The sequence below is a fragment of the Aedes albopictus genome, chromosome 2, assembly GCF_035046485.1.
Source record: "Aedes albopictus strain Foshan chromosome 2, AalbF5, whole genome shotgun sequence".
Lineage (NCBI taxonomy): Eukaryota > Metazoa > Arthropoda > Insecta > Diptera > Culicidae > Aedes > Aedes albopictus.
Window position 1 is genome coordinate 167,368,552 of NC_085137.1, and position 20,587 is coordinate 167,389,138.

A 20,587-nucleotide genomic window follows, 5' to 3' on the forward strand; every position below is an offset into this window, starting at 1 on the left:
AGCTTTCTTTTAGTGCTTATAGATTGTCCAAAAGATTAAACATACGATCCACAGCTTTGAGAGAAGGCACTGTTTCAAAAAGCAGTTACGCCCTTTTGAAATGTTGGTGCCGAACTGTGGGATTACTGTACTTCATGTCGCCTTGAGTTAACATATGTTGGTTTGTCCCCTCTGTTACATATATCAATGTTATTAGTAGAAATATATTCTAAAAGGGACTCACCTCGTCACCTCGTTTGTTGATGTCACTGCTTCCCTATACAGTGTGGTGAGCGTTGGCATCGCAGCAGATAATAAATTGCTGGTTTTGTTGTCTGCAGCTGGTGACAAATTCGCAGATTGAGGACGTCGGAGCTTCTTCTTCATCACCAGGAAAGTAAGCTGATGCTATATTAACGATAGACTTACCCCTGGCTGTTGGAACCTCCATCCTGATGGCTACGATGTCTCGTTTGATAAATTCTGTAATGGGAGTAAAATTAATCCTTCCATTTACTAAGATAGCTGTCCTTGGAGAAGGATGGCTATCATCATAGAGTAACTTACATTTTGGTATAGTAAGGCCCATCACCCTATGACTGTTGACCCACGGTTCCTGTACTAACGCCAGGTCGAGGTCTTCTTTGGCAAACCTTTGCAAAAGTACGCCTGATGCCCCTCTTGCATGCTGTAGGTTTGCCTGAACCAATTTTATGTTGGTCATTGCGTTGACGATCCGCTTTTTCGTAACTGGCGGATCGTCGGCTTAGTTTTTGTGCCTTTTGTGGTGGCGCTTTGGAGATTTCTGGGACATTCTTTTGCATTCCCAGTGAACTACTGTTGTTCTCACCACGGTTGTTATCCTTTTTCGGATTCGTTTTAGCAGTTCCTTCTTGGGATTCAGTTTTAGACGAACTTTCACATTCATCACCAGTAGTATTTACCGGACTTGGCCCAGGAATTTGTTGCTGCTGGTCCGCTTGAGGGCCCGGCAGCGTGTTCCCTAGGTCTTTGCCCTGTATCATACTGGCGATTTCCTTTTCCATTGCCATATCCTGAACCTCTATACAGTCAGTGTTACTGTCCTGCTTGTCGATGCTGCTTTTCTTGACCCAACGTATATTTGCAGTGTGATACAAGTAGTTGATTTGAAATACCCATCTTGTCAATTTCTGCATTGAGTCCTCGTTCACTGTGAGAACCAGCTCAACATCATTCCCGTTAGGGGAAGATCTTTGCAGAATTCTCCAGGAATCCGTGTCCAAGTCATTCTGTGACTCGATGAATGCCATTATTTGCTCGTTGCTTTTAGTGGCGCTTTTCGGCAGGCTACCATAACCTTGGTAGAATAGGTTTCAGGGCGTTTCATGGCTAAGTGGTCGAATTTGTTATCCTCTTTCATAAAACATAATTATCATTCTATTGGCGTGCACCACTATTTAAAAATGTGGTTTAAATAGTGTTTTTAGCATGTTGAAGTATTTCAATGACTCATAAATGAAACGAAAATCCAAGTGTATCATCCCATGTTTCATACACACTTGTTTCTGTAGCAGCAACGAACGAGTGTGTTGCTGGGTGAGAGATGAAGCATCACAGCAGTCCGTTCGCATGGGAAACGATTTGCTACACTGCCCATAACTGCATAACAGTCACATTCGACAAAAGTAGGCATTGTAGAAAATGGAGCTTCAAGTTTGCAACATGCGCTAGTATGAAGACGAAACAAATTTTCAAAAAATTGACAATAATTTAAAATTCATCCTTTTGCAATGAAATTTTCTACAGCTCTTCTTGTATGCTGAACGAATAGTTAAAAAATTATCAGACCAAAATATGATAGATGGTACGCTATGAGGCCAGTGTGTATTTCCAGTGTGACTGTTATGCGGTTACATTCATGAATATTAGCTAATGAGACAAAACGACTTGGTGTTTGATTCATATTTTGCAGAACAAACTTATAAAGTTCATTTGGGTGGATGAAAATACTGATGATTAGTAGATGATCCCCGGTATTAACTCAATATTGGCAAAAACTGCAAATGTTACAATTATGCAGTTATGGGCAGTACAGTCGTCGTACGTCGTACGTCGTTTCGAAATTGCACGACCCTGCTTCAGAGGGTCACAGGTGAATTTGACGGTGGTTTGATAGGGGTTTTAGAGGCGTTTAAAGGCGGTCCATGGCGTTTTAATGCGTTTCAGGGTGGTTCAGGAGATTTAAGGGCGGCTTCAGAAGCGTTTCTAGGCGTTTCAATGCGTTTCAGGGGTTTCACAGGGGTTTTAGGGGGCTTCAGTGGATCTCAGGTAAATTTCACAGAGGTTTTATAAGGATTTCAGAAGCGTTTCAAAGCGTTTCAAGTCATTTCAATGCGTTTCAATGCATTTTAGGGAGTTTCAGGAGGATTCACAGGAGTTTTATGGGGCTTCAGAGTTGAATTTCACGAAGACTTTAAAGAGGCTTTAGAGACATTTCAAAGCGTTTCAAGCGAATCAAGGCATTTCAGGGCGTTTCAGAGCGTTGCAATGCATTTCAGGAGGTTTCAAAGGGGCTTTAGAGGGTTTCAGAGGCTCTCAGGTGATTTTCACGCAGGTTTTAAAGGGGTTTAGAGCTCTCTGGTGAATTTCAAGGAGGTTTTGTAGGGGTTTTAGAGGTGCTTCAAAGCGTTTTAAGACATTTCAAGGGTTTCAATGCATTGGAAGGCGTCCCAGGAGGTTTTTTTGAGGGGCTTCAGAGGCTCGCAGGTGATTTTCTCGCATGTTTCATAAGGGTTTCAAAGCGTTTGAAGGCGTTGCAAAGCGTTTCAAAGCATTTCAAGGCGTTTCAAAGCCTTTAAAGAGGGTTAAGGGGGCCTCAGAGGCTCATGAGGTTTCAAGGCGGTTTTGAAGGCATTTGAAATCGTTTCAAGGCGTTTAAATGCGTTTTGGGGCGTTTCAGGAGGTTTCAGAGTGGTTTCAGGGGGTTCAGAGGCTTTCAGATAAATTTCATGAGGATTTTATGGGGGGGTTCTAGAGGCGTTTCAAAGCGTATCAAGGCATATCATCGGTCTTCAGAGTGGTTTCAGAGGAATATAGAAGCCCATTTAACTTTTTCTCTATTGCATAAATATCTTAGAGACAACCAAATTCGTTAGTAGATCCTATGACCTATACTCAAGGAAGTTCTTCGAGATCCGCAAACTGACAATGAACTCACCACTTGATAGCACATAGCTGAATAAGGCTGTCATAAATTTCATCCATAATGCTCTAATAGATCACTGATTACACTTGTTGATCAAATGGCTTTAACTCCAGGGAGTTCTCGAATATACAATCATAGAACCCACCACTTGATAGAACATAGATGCCTGGGGCTTTGTGAGTATAAAGCTCATTCTTAATGGTCTTAGATACAACTAGTAGCCTTCGTAGATTCGAAGACCTTTACTCAAGGGAGTTCTTGGGGACCCTTAAAGATTCTTTGAACTCAAAACTTGATAGGTCATAGTTACCTGAGGTTGTGTGGGTATGAACCTTAGTCGTAAATCTCTTACAGACAACCAAATATGTTAGTAGATCCTATGACCTATACTCAAGGAAGTTCTTCGAGATCCTCAACTTGACAATGAACACACCACTTGATACCACATAGCTACATGAGGCTGTGCAAGCATAAATTTCATTCATAATGCTCCAATAGATCACTGATTATAGATTGTAGATCAGATGGCCTTAACTCCAGGAAGTTTTCTGATACACCTATGCAATCATGGTACTCACCACTAGATAGAACATAGATGCCTGGGGCTGTGTCAGTATAAACCTCATTCTCAATGCTCTTAGATATAACTACGAGGACCACTTCGTAGAGTCGATGACCTATACTCAAGGGAGTTCTTGGAGACTCTTAAAGATACTTCGAACTCAATACTGGATGGGTCATAGTTACCTGAGGTTGTGTGAGTATGAACCTTAGTCGTAAATCTCTTAGAGACAACCAAATACGTTAGTAGATCCGATGGCCTATACTCAAGGAAGTTCTTGCAGATAATCAAACTGACAACGAACTCACCACTGGACAGCACGTAGTTGCATGAGGCTGTGCAAGGAAAAAAATAATTCATACTACTCCTATAATAGATCACTGATTGCGCTTGTAGATTCAGTTTTTTTTTCGTAAACCAACTTTATCTGTAATCTTGAGCACTCTAACTGCTCTGAACACAATCAAATTCCATTTAGGTAACGTGAATGAATCCAAAGGAATGTCTTAAAGAACACCTGAAGTAACTACCTATTACAGAATGTATCATTGTACTCTTGCTTGCGTCACATGGCGCAGTTCGGTCGTCCGAGCGTCCGACCGTGCCGAGCTCTCGACGCATACTAATTAGACACCAGCAAAACAAACTGCCTGGTGGCTAGTTATGTGGAGTGCGAGAATAAGTCTCGGCTTCATATAAATAATTCGCTCGCACTTGTCGTTAGTGGGCACAAACAGGAGTGTGTTGTGGATTGGCATCTAAGCCGAAAAGAGAGATGAGTTTGTGAAATAGGAGTGTTCACGGTGCGGCTTCGGAGTCAGTTTGGCTTTCTATTCCGCAGAACCATTACCTGTTCTGTGGCTTAGTTGGTTAAAGCGCCGGTCTAGCGAATACGGAGTCGTGGGTTCGAATCCTACCAGAACACGATTTTTTTCACAAATTTCATCTCTGAATTTGTCAATTAGCAACATTTCGTGCCTTCTAATTACAAGTTTTTCCAGTAACCTTCAGAAGAATCTCTTAAGAATTTAATTAATTTTCTAAATAAATGCCCAAGAAATCCCCGAATAAATGGAGTAACTCCTGAAGGAATCTTTGGAGAAATGCAAACAATAATTAGTTAAACAGTTGCTAGAAAATATTCTGAATTTCTATTCCTTAAAAGCCCTACAGAAATTAATGAAAGAATCTCCGAATCTTTGTGAAAAATATCTCCTGAAATTGTTTTGAAAAAGCGTTTAAATGGTCGAAAGAAGGCAAGAAGAAATACAAGCATGAACTTATGTAGCAATCCTTGAAGAAATTTCTTGTTGAATCCTTTAAGGAATCTCAGGAGGAATTTCTGCGGTAGCCCGTAGAACAGTTTTGAAATGATTTTTTTTTGATAATGTTTTTTAAAGATACTCCTTAAGATGTCGATGTCATCAAAAGCCGATAGCGACAGAAAATCGGAAGGTAAAAGGGCTGGTCGGTCACGCTCTAAGGAGGATCGTGAGGCGTGTAGCACGCCTTCCTGAGTTACAACTGTAATGATTAAAACAACGTAAATCGTTTTGCTATTTAAAATAATTATGTACATTTTTATTGAACTTTTTTTTTCTGATGACTTATCTTAACAGTACAAGCACCTCATCACAGACATCTACTAACATCAATTTAAAAGCATATCTTTTCTATTTGTACAGTACACTTCTTGATGTTAAATCCTTGCCGGGCAATACTGTTGGCAGCGATTAGAATTTCCGACGTGTTGGCCATTGGATCTGTGTGGAAACAAGAAACATGCTATTATTTCCTTTATAGAACAAAATCACACGCGCGAAATACTCACCAACCGTCAAATGGACGGTCATCAAATTCAGCCCGGTGGATATGCTCCACACGTTCAGCTCGTGGACGGATTTTACTCCGGAAATGCAGCCCAGCTCGGTGCGCAGTTTTTCTACCGAGATACTGGCGGGAACGGCATCCATCAGAATGCGCATCGAGTCGCGGAAGATCCGCACGGTGGTAACGAGCACGATGATTGAGAACAGAAACGTGCAGATGGGATCGAACACCTTGAGATTGGGCTGGAATAAATTTGAAAATGAAATTATATTATTGTGAACATTTTTATTTTTCATATTGAAAGAGTTTGTATGTATGAACTCGGACAAAATGACTTCCAAAACAAAATTTCCGAAGACTTTTTCAGGATTTCTTGCAAGGAATTCGAACAAGAAATCTTTTCAAGTATTCTCCAAAAACTATTTTGTTTATCCAACTGGAAATACTGTTTAAAGGTTCTACTATTATTTTCCAGGGATTCTATTGGGAAGAGAGTTTATCAAGAATTTCTCAAAGAAATCGTCCAGAATTCTTCCAAGATTTACTTCAGAAATTACTACTACTTAAAAAAATGCTCTAATAACTAGTCTCCCAGTAAAACTTGTACGAATCCCACCAATTTAGGAATTCCATCAGACATTTTGCCAAAAATACTATTAGATACTTTTCAAGGATTTCATCAAGTATTACACTACGTACTTCACAAGCAATACTTCCACGGATTTTACGAGAACATATGACAGTACAGTTCAGAGTTGCAAGCTACTAACTAAACTAGAACAATCAAAGCTAAGGCAGGTCAGCAGCAGGAATCCTGATTGGCAAATCCATAATAGCTACGTGGAATACGGAGCTCGCTGAGAGATTCTTAAAAAAATCTTACAAAGCATTATTAAAAAAAATCTTCAAGGGATTGTTGCAGGAATTCCATCAGAGAATTCTTTGGGTGTTCCACTAAGGATTCCTTCAGTAAATTCTTGAACAGCTTCTTTAAGAAATTTCTTCTTGAAGCATTCATTTTGAAAACCTTTCATGGGTTTCTATAGAAATCCAGAGCGGCTTTCTGGAAGTTTTCCAAAGATTTCTTTAGTAATTAGTCTAAGCATTCCTCCAAAGATTTCGCTTATAAGTCCAATAGAAGATCTACCATGGATGCCTAAGAAATTCCTTCTTAGATTGTTGGATTTTTTTTTATTTTTAATATTTCTTCAGAAATTCCACCAAGGATTCCTTAATAAATTACTTGAGGCATTCTTTTAAAAAATCTTTCATGGATTACTTCAGAAATTTTTCCAAGGAATTCTTAAGAACATCCTTCATAATTTTTTTTAGTAATTACCTCATGGATTCCTTCAGAAAATTCTCAAACAAATTCTTCAGAAATTTCTCCAAGAAAATATTTTTCAAAGTCTTCCGTAGATTCTTTTAGAATTTTCACTACAGTTTCCGTGAAAAAGCCTCTTCCTTCATGGATTCTCCAGTAAATTGCCAACCTAAAGATTCCTTCAGAAAGTTCTCCGATGATTGCTTCAGAAAATCTTTCACCGATTAACCTTCCTTTTGCATCACGCCGGGAACATCTCGCTGACATAGTGTACGGTTTGGGTCAAAAATGACCCCAATGCCAAAAGAGGGTTGAAAAAATCCTCCAGTGATTCCCTAAATAAAATTAGAAATTCAGAAATCCTTCAGAAAATTCTCCAAGAATGACTTAAGAAAATTTTCCAAAGAATCTTTTGGAAAATCCTCCAAAGTTTCTTTCAGAAATTCTTGAGAAATTTCTTTAAAAAATCTTAGAGGATAATAAAATAATCATCCATCAATCAGATTGTTCTTCAAGGACAAATTCATCCAGAATGCAGAAAATATCCCATAGAATTCCTACTTACGTTCAGAAAATCTTTCAAGATTTGTTCAGAAATTCACATATTGCTCTGAGAATCTCTTTTTAGAAATTTCACTAAGTGTTTATTTAAAAAGTCTACCATGGATACCTTCAAAAACTCCTCCAAGGATTCCTTTAAAAATTTCACCAGGAACTTATTCAAGGAATTTCTCTAAGAATTCCTTGAAAATTATTCTACAGATTCCTCCGAAAATTCTTCTTAGGATTCCTTTGAAAAACTTTCCATAGATTTTGTCAAAAATTCCTTTTTTTCAGAAATTCTTCAAGCGGTTACTTTACAAATTTATCTAATAAATTCCTCCAATGTTTCCTCCAGAAAGTCATCGAGAGATTCCTGTAGAAAATCATCTTGGCATCCTTTCAGAAAATATTTCAAAGATTTAGTTGGATTTCTTAAAAAAATCCTCTAGAAATTTATCCGGAAATTTACAAAAGAACTACATTAGAAAATCTTTCGGAAACTGCTTTCCGAAAATCTTTCATATTTTTCTTAAGAAATTAGCCATGTTTGTTTTTAATTTCCTCCAGAGTTTTCATCTCCAAATAATTATTCAGAAATTTCTAGAAATACTCCTTTAGAAATTCGTTTAGTGGTTCCTTCAGAGGTTTCTTGAGGCATTCTTTAAGGAAATCTTCCATGAATTGCATCAGAAAAATATTCCGTAGATTATTTCAGAATTTCTCCAGAAATTTCTTTGAAATTTTCCGGGGATTTCTTCGAATATTCTTTTTCAGATTTCCTCTGAAAATTATCCAATGAATTTTTTTAGAAAACCTAACAAAGATTTCTTATTGATTTTTCAATGAATTCCTCTAGAAAACCCTCCAGATATTCCCTCAGAAATTGCACTGTGATTTTTTTTTCAGAAAACCTTTCATAGATTTTGTTGGAAATTGCTTCAGTGATTTCTTCAAAAATTCTTCCAGAAATTTATTAGAAAATCTTCCATGAATTCCTTGCCAAATTGCTCTATGACTGAGGAATTGCTGATGACTCACGAAAAACCTCCAGAAATTTCCTTCTCAAAATTTTTCATGGATTTCTTTAGAAACATTCCATGTTTTTTTTAATTCTTATACAGTTTCCATCTTCAGATAATTCTTCAGAAACTCTAAGAAGTATTCCTTCAGAAATTCACTTAGGGGTTCCATCAGAGGTTACTTGAGGCATTTTTTAGGAAACCTTCCATGGATTACTTCAGAAAAATATTCCATAGATTCTTTCAGAATTTCTCCAGAGATTTGTTCGAAATTTCTTCGAACATTTTTTTACAGATTTCCTGAGAAAATTCTTCAAAGGATTCCTTTAGAAAACCTTTCAAACATTTCCTTATTGGTTTTTAAATGAATTCCTTTCCTGCCAGATATGCTCTCAGAAATTTCTTTTTGATTTTATTTTAGAAATTCTTCAAGCGATTACTTTACAAAACCATTCAAAGAATTCCTTCAAAGCTTGCTCAAGGAATTTCTTAAAGGATTCTTACAATTACTTTAGGGACTTCTTCAAAAATTCCTCTAGGAATTTCTGAAAAAAAAAATACATTAGAAAATCTTCCATGAATTCCTTGCGAAATTGCTCCATGAATTCCCCTATGAAAAATCCCCCCTGAAATTGTCTTCCGAAAATCTTCCGTGGATATCTTCAGAAATTCTCAATTTGATTGATTGATTGATTTATCTTTATTTGAGAGACTTTCAGCCCTTGGCTGGTTCGTCTCTTGAAATTCTCAATGTATTTTTTTAATTTCTCAAGAGTTTTCATCTTCAGGTAATTGTTTAGGAATTCCTGGAAGGAATTCACTTGGGGGTTCATTCAGAAATCATTTGAGGCATTCTTTTAGGAAATCTTCCATGGATTACTTCAGAAAATTATGCCGTAGATTCTTTTAGAATTTGCACCAAAATTTTCTTGAGAAATTCTTCCAGTTATTTTATTTAGAAAATCCTCCAGGAGTTTCTCGGGAAATTCTTGCTGGGATTCTTCAGTTAATTTCTCCATTTTTTTCCAGAATTTCCTCCAGAGTTTTTATCGAAACGTTTCACAGAGTTTCCTTTAGATTTTCTATAAAAGATTCTTCCAAAAATTTACCTAAGGAAAATCTTTCATGTATTTCTTTAGAAATTCCTTCATCTTCCAAAAGATTCGTTCAGAAACTCCTCTGATGATTTCTTTGGAAAACTTTTTGAAACTTTCTCTCTCTATCTTTTGCAAGATGAAGGAATTTCTAAAGAAATACATGAAAAGTTTTCCTTAGGTAAATTTTTGGAATTTTTTTTTTTACAAATCTTGCAAAGAATCCTTTAGAAACGCTTCCAAAGTTATTTTTTCAGAAATTCTTTCCAAGACAAATTCATCCAGAGAATCCTGCAGGAAGTATTTGAGAAATTCTTTCATAACATATTCCAATATTTGTTCAGAAATTCACATCTGCGATTCTCATCGGAATTTTTTCTAAGGGTTCCTTTAAAAAACAAACTCCCATAGATACCTTATGAAACTCCTCCATAAACTTATTCAAGAAATTTTTCCTGGGATTTCTTCGAAAGTTCCTCTACAGATTCTTCCGAAAATTCTTCTAAAGGATTCCTTTAAAAATCCTACCTTAGATTTCCTCAATGACTTTTTTTAGTGAACTCCTTCAGAAACCCTCCAGATATTCCCTCAAAAATTCTTTAGAGAATTTCTTCATAATTACAAATCCATTCAAAGAATTTCTCCAAAGTTTCCTTTAGAAGTTTATCCAGGGATTTGTTCAAAGATTCTTTCAGAAAATTTTGTATAGATTTGTTTGGAAATTGCTTTGGGTATTCCGTTAAAAATGCCTCTAGAAATTTATTTGGTACTAAAAGAACTTCATTAGAACTACATCACAAAATCTTCCATAAATTCCTTCCGAAATTGCTCCATGGATGCCTTTAGAAAATCCTCTATAAATTGCTGTCAAAAAATTAGAAATTTGTCCAGAACTTTCATCGATATTTTTCCCCAGAGTTTCCTTTGGATTTCCATCAAAATATTCTCTCAAAAATTTCCTCAACAAAAAGCTTTCATGTATTTCTTCAGAAGTTTCTTCATGGATTCTTTCAGAAATTCCCCCGGGAAATCTTCCAAGAATAACATTAAACATTCGTTCTAAGTTTCTCCAGTGCATTATTTTATAGATTCCATGCAAAGTTTTCAAAATCATCATAAATTATTTCAGGGATTGCTTGTGAAAAATTTCCAGGGATACATTTAAATGTTTCTCTGGCGATTCCTTTTGAAATTAATTCAAGAATTCCTTTTTTATAAATTTTCTTGTGATTTCTTCCAAAACTTGACTATGACTTCTTTTAGAAATTGGCAATTTCTTCATTATATCTTGTCATGATATTTAGAAAACTTTCCTACATCAAATGCTTGAAACAAATCCTTTTGGGATCCCTTTAGGCATTCTTTAAAGAAATTCGTCAGAAATTTATCCAAGGTTAGAAAACCCCTCAAGGACTCCGTCAGAAACTTAAGTTTTTCCAGGAATTCTTTCACAGATTTATTTGGAATTTGCTTTCCGGACTCCTTCAAAATACCTCTAGAAATATATCCAGAAATTTCTTAAAGAACTACATTAGAAAATCTTCCATGAAATGCTTTATGGATGCCATTGAAAAATCCCCCAGAAATCGCTTTCAAAAATTCTTCCATGGATTTCTTCAGAGATTTCTTTATGGTTTTCTTTTCAAATAATCCTCCAGAGTTTCTATCAAAACTTTCCCAAAATTTCCAAAAGATTCTCCCAAAAATTTCACCAAGGAAAATCTTTCATGTATTTCTTTAGAATTTCCTTCATGGATTCTTTCAGAAATCATCTCACGAAATCTTTCGAAAAATCATTCAGGGATTCCTTCAGAGATTCATCTAGTGATTCATGTAGAAAAGCGGAAATTCTTTCAATGATTCCATTAGAAATTCCTCCCAAGTTTCACTCGGTATTTCTTCTATAAATTCCAAGTAAAGTTTTCAAAATTCCTTTCAGGAATTGCTTGTGATGTTTAGGAAGTCTTCCGTGGATTTCTTTAGAAAATCACTCAAGGATTCGGTCAAATATTCAAGATGTTGCAGAGATTCTTTCAAAAAATCGTCCAGATTTATATGAAAATTGCTTCTGGGATTCCTTTATAAATATCTCTAGAAATATTTCCATACATTTCTTAAATAATTACATTGGCAAAATCTTCCATGAATTGTTTCATGGATATCATTAAAACGCCTCCAGAAATTGCTTTCAGAAAATCTTATATGGGATTCTTTAGAAATTGCTCCAGAGTTTTCATCAAAACTATCGCACAGTTTTTTTTTAAGATTTCCTTTAAAAAATTCCCATAAAAATTTACCCAAGGAATATCTTTTCTGTATTTTTTCCATGGATTTTTATAGTAATTGCTCCGGAAAATCTTTCGAAACAATATCCACGCATTTATTTAAGAGGTTCATCTAGAGATTCTCTTGGAAATTCTTTCATGGATTCTAAGCAAAGTTTTCAAAATTCTTTAAAAATTCTTTCAGGGCTTGCTTGTGGCAAATCTTTAGGGATTAAAATAGTCCTCTAGCGATTCCTACAGATTTTTTTTCGAGTATAACCTTTTTAAAATCTTCTTGTAATTTCTTTCAAAACTGAACTATGACTTCTTTTAGAAATTAACAATTTATTCATAAAATCTAGCAATGTTACTTTCTGAAATTCCTCCATAGGTTCTTAAAAATCTTGTGAGAGTCTTTTAGGTATTCTTTAAAGAAACTTTTCAGAAATTTCTCTAAGGGATGTTTTAGAAAGTCTTAGAAAATCCACCAAATATCCGAAGTGTCAGAAATTTCCGTTTTTCCAGGAATTCCTTCAGAAATTTTTCCGATAATTCTTCCAAAAAAAAAAGTACTGGAAGACTTAGAAATATTTTCAGAGATTTCTCCAGAATTCACAAACTCATTCAGGAATTCGAAGAATTCCGTTTTGGAATTTCTATGGGAACTATTGGAAATGCCCGTATGAATCTCTCTAGCAGATTTTTCAGCGATTCTCAACAAATTCCTGCAGATATACTTCCACAGATCCTTGCATGATTTGTTACAGTGATTTCTGCAAAAAAACACCATAGATTCCTGCAGAAATTAATGCTCGATATGAATCTCTGAACAAGTGTCACCGATCGATAGAACCGAAAGCAAAGCCGAACAACATTTTACAGATCACAACCACGATCTTCTTGCCTGTCTAGGGCTAGTAGTCATCATCGAACTAGTATCTAGCCGTTCAAAACCAGGACGTTAGGCAAAGAGGTCGTCCTTGTGATTGTGTTGTTCAAATAGGGAACGCTCATAAATTACGTCACGTTTTAAGGGGGGAGGGGGGAGGGTTCAGTAAATGTAACAACCCATACAAAATTTTTAAAGGTTTCATACAAAAAGTGTGACATACATGTAGGGGGAGGGGGGTTGAAAATTGGCAATTTTTGCGTGACGTAATTTATGGACGTTCCCTTATGGCCCTCTGTTAATTTTCAGCTTATATTCAATTTCTCCCGTCACACACTTGCGATTCTATCCACCATTTCTTTCAATAATTTCGTTACTTCCTTCTTCTTTGAGTAGTAAATATTAAGTTCACCGAGAAAAGCCAATAAAGTTCAATTACCTTAATAAATAAATGTAAGGTATGTTTGTAGACACTGTTATTCAAATTTTCATCTGTACCTTTAGTCAAAATTCCACACCAACTGATAACCAGTTGGTCCAACCCTGTCCGATAATTGCAATAAAAAAACAGAAATCCCCACCGCCCAAACTGGATCGATCGGGCTCGGTGTTAATACATACCGCAAACTTGATCACCACCGCAGCCAACAGCACCCCAATGCTCTGAATGAAGTCACCAATCACGTGAATGATCGCTGCCCGTACGTTGAGATTTTCATCTCCGTGCTGATCGCCTCCACCAGCCCCAGGACAGTGCTCGTCGTGCAGGGATGTGTCATTGCTGATGTTGCTGTCCCTCCGGCTGCCGACCAGTGCCGAATCGGCATCGGTTCCAATTTTATTGTACAGGAACCTGCTGGAGCTGATTATGTCCGGTGAGTGAAGCGTGGCATCGAAGCTCATTCGATGCCGCAGGGCTTCCGAGTTAAGTTTTTTCTTGGCCATGGCTAAAATGTTTTCCAGGTTGGGCCGCTGCATGGGTGAGTTAGTCGCGAACGAATTGTGTCGCGTGTTCGGAGTGGACGGATGGGGACTTACGCTAGGGCTGGGCGGTAGATTCGGGATAGTTAGGACTTCCATTCGATCGCACTTTTTCTCGTCGCAGATTTTCAGCTTCTCCAGCTTGGGGCGTGGCTTTTTGATTGGAGATCCAGACCGGGACCGTTGGATAGGTGTGGATCGTGGAGTGGCTACTACTTCCACCAAGTTCGCTTGCGAATTGGTATTGGAATGTGCATGAGAGTGGGAATGTCCGTGTGAATGACCACCGTGAGAGTGACCTCCATGAGAGTGGCCACCGTGCGAGTGGCCATGGTGCATGTGTGGTACGACACTGCACGATCCGTGCAGAATGAAAGCCGTCGCGATGTTCATGACGACCCCCAGTATGGCGACGATGATCATGGTGTCGGCGTCAATCTCGAAGTCCTCGGCTATCAGCCGCTGGATGGACATGACCACGAGGGCTGCCGTCAGTGCCCAAATACCCACGATGGACAGGATGGCACCGATAACCTCTGCGAAAAATCTATACAGTAACATTCTATTTTCAGTTACAATTTGAATAAGCAAGCCATTACCTACACGTCGATAGCCAAAGGACATCTTCCCGTCGGGAGGCTTGTTGGATATCCAAATGGAGATAACCGCAATCAGGAAGCTGATGCAGTCGGACAGCAGATGGGCGGCATCGGTCATGATGGCTAAACTACCGGATAGGTATCCGCCGAGGAATTCTGCTATCTATCGGGGAGGAAAATATTGAGTAAATTAGTAGTAAGACGGGGTCAGAGGGTTTAAGGGGATTTTAATTGGGAGTTCAAAGAAGAATTTTGAAATACGTTAAAGGAATGTCAGCAATAGTTTAATCTAGCTAAGATGGATACAACTAGAGGTTTGAGAGGAGGAAAACAGAGCTACTTATTAGGAAGTTTAGGCATGAGAGAGTAATGGCGCTTAAGCCTAGGCTTTCGAGCTTGGACATGAGCCTTAAATTCCTATGTCCCATCCAAGTAAGAAGAGCACCGACGGAGTGACGTTAACCTTCTTAGCAAAGTCACTCCCAACGAATTTACTTAATATCCATACTACATACTACCCTGAGCGTTGGTACGAGATGTCCCCGTTTAATAGTTTATTGTGGCATCAATATTCACATCAAGACGCTGCATAGTAGGCCTGACCGCTTCAATTCTTGTACTACATCTCCGATGTGCTGCAAGCATTAATAATGACAAGAAAAATGATCGAAGTAGTCGATTCTATCATTTTCCAGGATTCTTTCAATGAATGGCTGTGTATGTGTAGGCTAGACTAGACTAGACTAGACTAGAGAGAGAATTAAATGGGGTTTATGGGAGCAAGTTGAGTTTGTGATGGTTCAAAACAGAGTTAGTTACAGCGAGTGAGTTACGAAAGAGATCTTAGGGTAATTACTGGTCTGATGACTGGCCACCCAAGTAACATTTTAAGTTTTGTTCGGCTCTACAAGAGATCTTCATGACCAATTTTATAAAACTCGCAATAAAACTGATTTATACATCAAAACCTCTTCATAACCTCTTTAAGAGCATCTTCCGGCTAAGTGGACCACTCTCGGAGAGGTTTTGCAAACCGCATTAAGAGTAGCAATAAAACCGTTCTAAAACCTAGTTGAAAAATTTCCCATTCTCGATTGTTGTTGTTTTTCTTTTCAACAAAAACTATGACAGCTCAAGATGCAGAGAAGCTTCTTCGATGGCACGTAAAGTTCAGGACGATACATCATTCGTCAATAGAAGCGGTCATTTCAAAGTAATATTTCAGTTGTTATTGTGTTGGTAGGTTTATGCGCATTCAATTTTATCGTGGATATTGACAGAATCATAAAATTAATGCGCTTCAAAAATAGTGAATATTATCATCTTGGAATGAAATAAATTATTTTTTTATTTAGTAAAACTATCTCGAATCACAAGAAAACTCAGCAGAGAGAGTTCATTTATGTGAGCATGTTATGGAAATGGTGGCAAACTATCAATTCATTGCTAATTTGAGCAAAATTAACTTTTTTCCATTCACGTTAGCTAATTCTTCAATATGGTGACAACCATAATCAGCGAAAATAAAACGAAAACAAGTTTACTTTTATGATGACCGCAATAAACCTAGAAATGTCGTAGTTCTGCTTTTCCACCAACAGATGTCGTTACTAATTGAACGGATCGCCATCTGTTGAGAGTTTTAACAGTTTTATTTTGGTAATAATGATTGCCAGAAGGTTTACAAATCGAAAAGTTTTGTTTACTCTTAAAATCTGTCTTTATGGATATCTTCAAGTATACTATAAAACATTTTATCAGTGGTTTTCATAAAAGCAGTCATAAAAATGTGAGTTTTAATTATTGCTGTAATAAAACATTAATTAAAATCAAACAAAACTAATCAGCAATGAAATTGTTACTTGGGCAGTGCCCGAGAAAATATCATTTAAGTAAGGTTGGAATAATCCAATCCTCCGATTGTCATTTCTGTCAAACGGAAAACGAAACAGCTGAACATTTACTCTGCAGCTGTAGAATACTATCTTATTACAGATTGGCGGTATTTGGTAAAGGATTTCTTGAGCCCTTGGACATTTGGCGAAGTAATCCCAACAGGGTAATAAATTGTATAAAACGAGTTGCGCCTAGTTGGGATCAGGTGTTACATTAACCATAGTCCATCACAGCTCAATTGTGACAAGATATTTGACTAGCACCCAATTAAACATGGGTCATACCACGATATCCCTAGATAATGGACACAGTGGTTAAAAGGCTCTACAGATGAGGGAAAAATTACAGCGTAAAAGTGCCCAAAATAGCATTTAATCAGTTTTCCATCTTTACAGCCTTTGAATTAATTTTGGAATTCCATCGGCAATTTCTTCCGGAAAGTTGAGTTCGTAAGAGGTTAAATTAATATACTCTATCAGGTATCAGAAGGCCGGCTCCAAGGCACGTTATCCTCCATTTGGGACATTTGTGCCATCGCCAAAATAACAGCCTATTTCATCATCTTCCTGAGGGAAGAGGAAGGAAAAAGGATTTGGATGGGGATAGGGACAGGTAGGGAAATAGGAAAAATACCCTGGAAGAGGGTACTAACGCACAAGCGTACCACAATGGGTTCAAACAGCGCCCTGAAAAGGGCACTGTAATAACGCATAAAGTGAAAGAGAGCCTATAGCTCTTTACCACAGCGGGTTAAGAATACTGAAGATTCAGGTTTCTGAAGTCAGTTTCACTTAATAAGTGTTTACCGTATACGCGGAAACGCAGTTGCGCGAAAACTGGACAGTTACATATCAAATGATACGAAGTTCCATAATCGGATTCACAGCTATCACAGGCAAATGAATCAGCTTGCTGAATATTCGCCATGTGATAGCTGAGTCGGCAGTGGCCAGTCAATGCTTTGACCAGCATGCTGCAATTCTGCTTAGACAGATTAGTTAGATACTTCGCCACCCGTAGAGATGGCTCAGCACTATACAATTTGGTTTAACGACATGACTCCAAACTATTCCAATATTGTCTGTGTTGAGTGACAGCCCAGGTGTGAATCTGAAGCTTAATCCAACACTTAGATATCGGAATAGCTGGCTCAGGGCCAATGTGAGCCATGTGATGCTCCAGAGCGAGCTAACTCATCAGCCAATTCATTTCCAGCGATGGAAGTATGACCAGGTACCCATAGAAGGTGAACAGCGTTTGCTGAATTCAGCTCCTCGATTTGAGTTCGACAAGCGATAACTGTCTTCGACCTGGAGTTGGCCGAAGCAAGTGCTTTAATAGCAGCCTGGCTATCTGAACAGAAGTATATTACTTTGCCCATTACGTGCTGCTGAAGTGCTGATTGCACTCCGCACATAAGAGCAAAGATTTCGGCCTGAAAAACGGTGCAGTATCTACCAAGTGAGTAAGACTGATACAGCCTTAGCTCACGAGAATAAACACCATCACCTGCTCGACCTTCGAGAAGGGAGTCATCAGTGTAACATATGATGCCGTCTGAAATACTTCTTTCCAGATAATCAGATGTCCACTCTTCCCGGGAAGGGAATTTCGTGGAAAATGTCCTATATGGAAAATTACAAGCAATTGTAAGATCACTTGGAGCAAGGACAATTTTGTCCCAATTCACTAAAAGTGGAAACAACGAGGTGTGTGTTGATGTGCGGTTCACAGGAGTTTCCTCTAGTAGACCGAGTACCCGTAACCGGTAAGTGCAAGAAAGGGCTTCTTGTTTTAGATGAATCTGTAGTGGGCAACGTCAAAGAGAACTTCTAGCGCTGCCGTAGGAGTTGAAGAGAACGCTCCAGACATCGCCATTAAGCACATCCTTTGGAGATGGCCTAATTTTGATTGGACCGTTCTCACTTCACCCTTTTGCCACCACACAAGACATCCATAAGCCAATATTGGCCGAACCACAGTTGTGTAAATCCATTTGATATACTTGGGTTTTAGACCCCAAGTTGTACCAAAAGTACGCCGGCATTGCCAGAAGGCCATACAAGCTTTCTTAATTCTGAACTCAATGTGAGGTGTTCAGGAAAGCTTGGAATCAAGAATGACTCCAACGTACTTTACCTGTTCAGTCACATCGATTTCAGAATCAAAGAGACTTTATTCCAAAAGCTAGACTTTACATATACTGGCGTGAGTGAGAAAAGTACATCTCATTCCATCCGAAAGGGGTGCAATCTGTGGAAAAGATAACCTCGGAATTTTGTGTTGAACTTGAATTCAGGTTAGCAGCTACGTCTTCGAGTCTTCTCGTGGCGTAGCGGCAACGCGCCTGTCTAGTGAGTAGGAGTCGTGAGTTCGAGTCTCACCGAGAGGACGAGTAACTTTTTCGCAAATTTCACCTCAATTTGTCCATTTCTCACTCACGCCAGTATATGTAAAGTCTAGCTTTTGGAATAAAGTAAAACTTCCATTCGGCTGGTTAAGCCGCAAAAATCGATAATTAATTAATTTAATTATATCAAAGAGACCCAAAGTTCGAACGCCATTACGGTTTCGCCTTTCCTTGAAAAGAACAATAGATGTTTTACTCGGATTAACCGAAAAGCCATATTGGCGACACCAACCCTCAACTACCTGAAGGGCGTTTTGCATCAGGTCGAAAAGGGTGCTGATGCACATACCAACTAACAATGTTAGATAGTCGTCGGCAAAACCATAAGTAGGAAACCGTAAGTTGCCTCAATAGCGTATCTGCTACGAGATTCCACAAAAGCGGTGATAAGACTCCCCCTTGGGGGCATCCACAAACACTCAATTTCCTAATCCCTGCTAGACGCAATGTCGAGAAGAGATATCGGTTTTTGAGCATTTGATGAATCCAATTGGAAATCATTGGAGATATACCATGACTCCGTGCGGCTTCCAATATGGCATCGAAAGGCACGTTGTCAAAGGCACCCTCGATATCTAAGAAAACACCCAAACAAGATTGCTTTTGGTTTTTTCCAGCCAGATCGTTCAGCAGACCGGAGAGCTTTCCTGTAGGCCTTGCGAGCCGACCTGAAAGCCTCCGAACCAGCCGAACGTCGTCTGTTCCGACTCTTTCTACATTGTTTTCTGAGTTTCGCCAGATCAGAGTTCCACCAAGGGGTTCCTCTTGTGATCTTCACAGACCGTAGAGGGCATGCTTCTTCAAAAGCTTCCATGATGAAGGTCGTTGTAGTATCAACGGCATCATCTAAATCACTTGAAGTGTCAATGGATGGTGAGTATCCATGAAATTTGACTGCAACCAAATCAGTATAAAGATCCCAGTTTGTTGACCGAGGATTCCTGAAACGCAATGTTTGCGAAGTAACATTTAAATGTTCAAAAAAGATGTAGCGATGGTCAGATTCTTCATCTGACACATGCCAATTGGTCAGCTCGTGACTAATTCTGCTAGAGCAAAGCGTTATATCTAACACTTCCTCTCTAGCAGATACCATGAAGGTTGGGCGGTTGCCTATGTTAAGTAATGCAAGATCTGTACTACTTAAGTACTCCATCAAACTGGAGCCTCTCAAGTTAATGTCTGAGCTGCCCCAGATGATATGGTGAGCATTAGCATCACTGCCAACAATTAGCGGAAGGCCTTTTGAAATGCAGTATGCGATGACTTGTTTGAAAGCATCCGTAGGGGATGATTCATCATGCGGTAAATACACAGAACAATAGACGTATTTCCTGCAAGCTTGCTATTTGATGAAAACATTCGCGAAATGATGCGATTCGCTTTCGACAACGAATACGTTTTCACCCATCCTCGCTTTATTCAATCAACCTCCCATACGCGAAGCACACGACCGGACTCAACACTGATCAGCATAGTTGACTCTTCCTTTTCGCCGTTGAGCCGTTGCGTTCTGGCCAAGCATCTCTTTTCATCGCTTTCGATGCTTTTCGACAGCTTATCGCGAAGCATCGTTGGCTGGAAGCTTTATTAGTATGGTATCGGTACATGCGAATGTTGCTTCTGTGTGCGTGTCGAGCGTTCGTGCCGTAGCTTCGCAAACCAACCTATTCGGTATGGTTCGGCTGTTCGGGCGAGCGTGTGGCGGCACAGTCAGATGTGTGCAAAATCGTTTGTGATTTACATCATGTTCGTTTTGCCACCTCTTTGCTGCTGGTCATCGCTGATCAGTGCACAGTTCAATCGCATGCGATAAATATACAGTTGATGAGTTGTGATGAGCACTAGAGAGGTGATAATTTGCATCATTGATTTCCTGTTGAGGTTTCCAACAGATACATCAATTGTGATAGCACATACATCTCTGGTGGTTAGTTCTGAGATGAGTGTAGCAACTATTGCGTTGTTGACAAGCACACAGGCTCGAGGCATGACACGCGAGTTTGCCAT

General features: G+C 38.7%; 1 protein-coding gene across 1 annotated transcript in view; it reads right to left on the reverse strand.

Annotated features, from left to right (window-relative positions):
• Positions 1-5,276: 5,276 nt before the first annotated feature.
• The window catches only part of LOC115258668 (proton-coupled zinc antiporter SLC30A8), a 30,713-nt gene continuing 15,402 nt past the window's right edge, over positions 5,277-20,587 (reverse strand). The window contains exons 3-6 of the mRNA XM_029858987.2: positions 14,272-14,434; positions 13,313-14,208; positions 5,560-5,800; positions 5,277-5,491 (exon numbers count right to left, since the gene is read on the reverse strand). Of these exons, the coding sequence (XP_029714847.1) occupies positions 5,385-5,491; positions 5,560-5,800; positions 13,313-14,208; positions 14,272-14,434 (1,407 nt within the window). The 3' untranslated portion in view covers positions 5,277-5,384. The remainder of the gene's footprint in view (positions 5,492-5,559; positions 5,801-13,312; positions 14,209-14,271; positions 14,435-20,587) is intronic.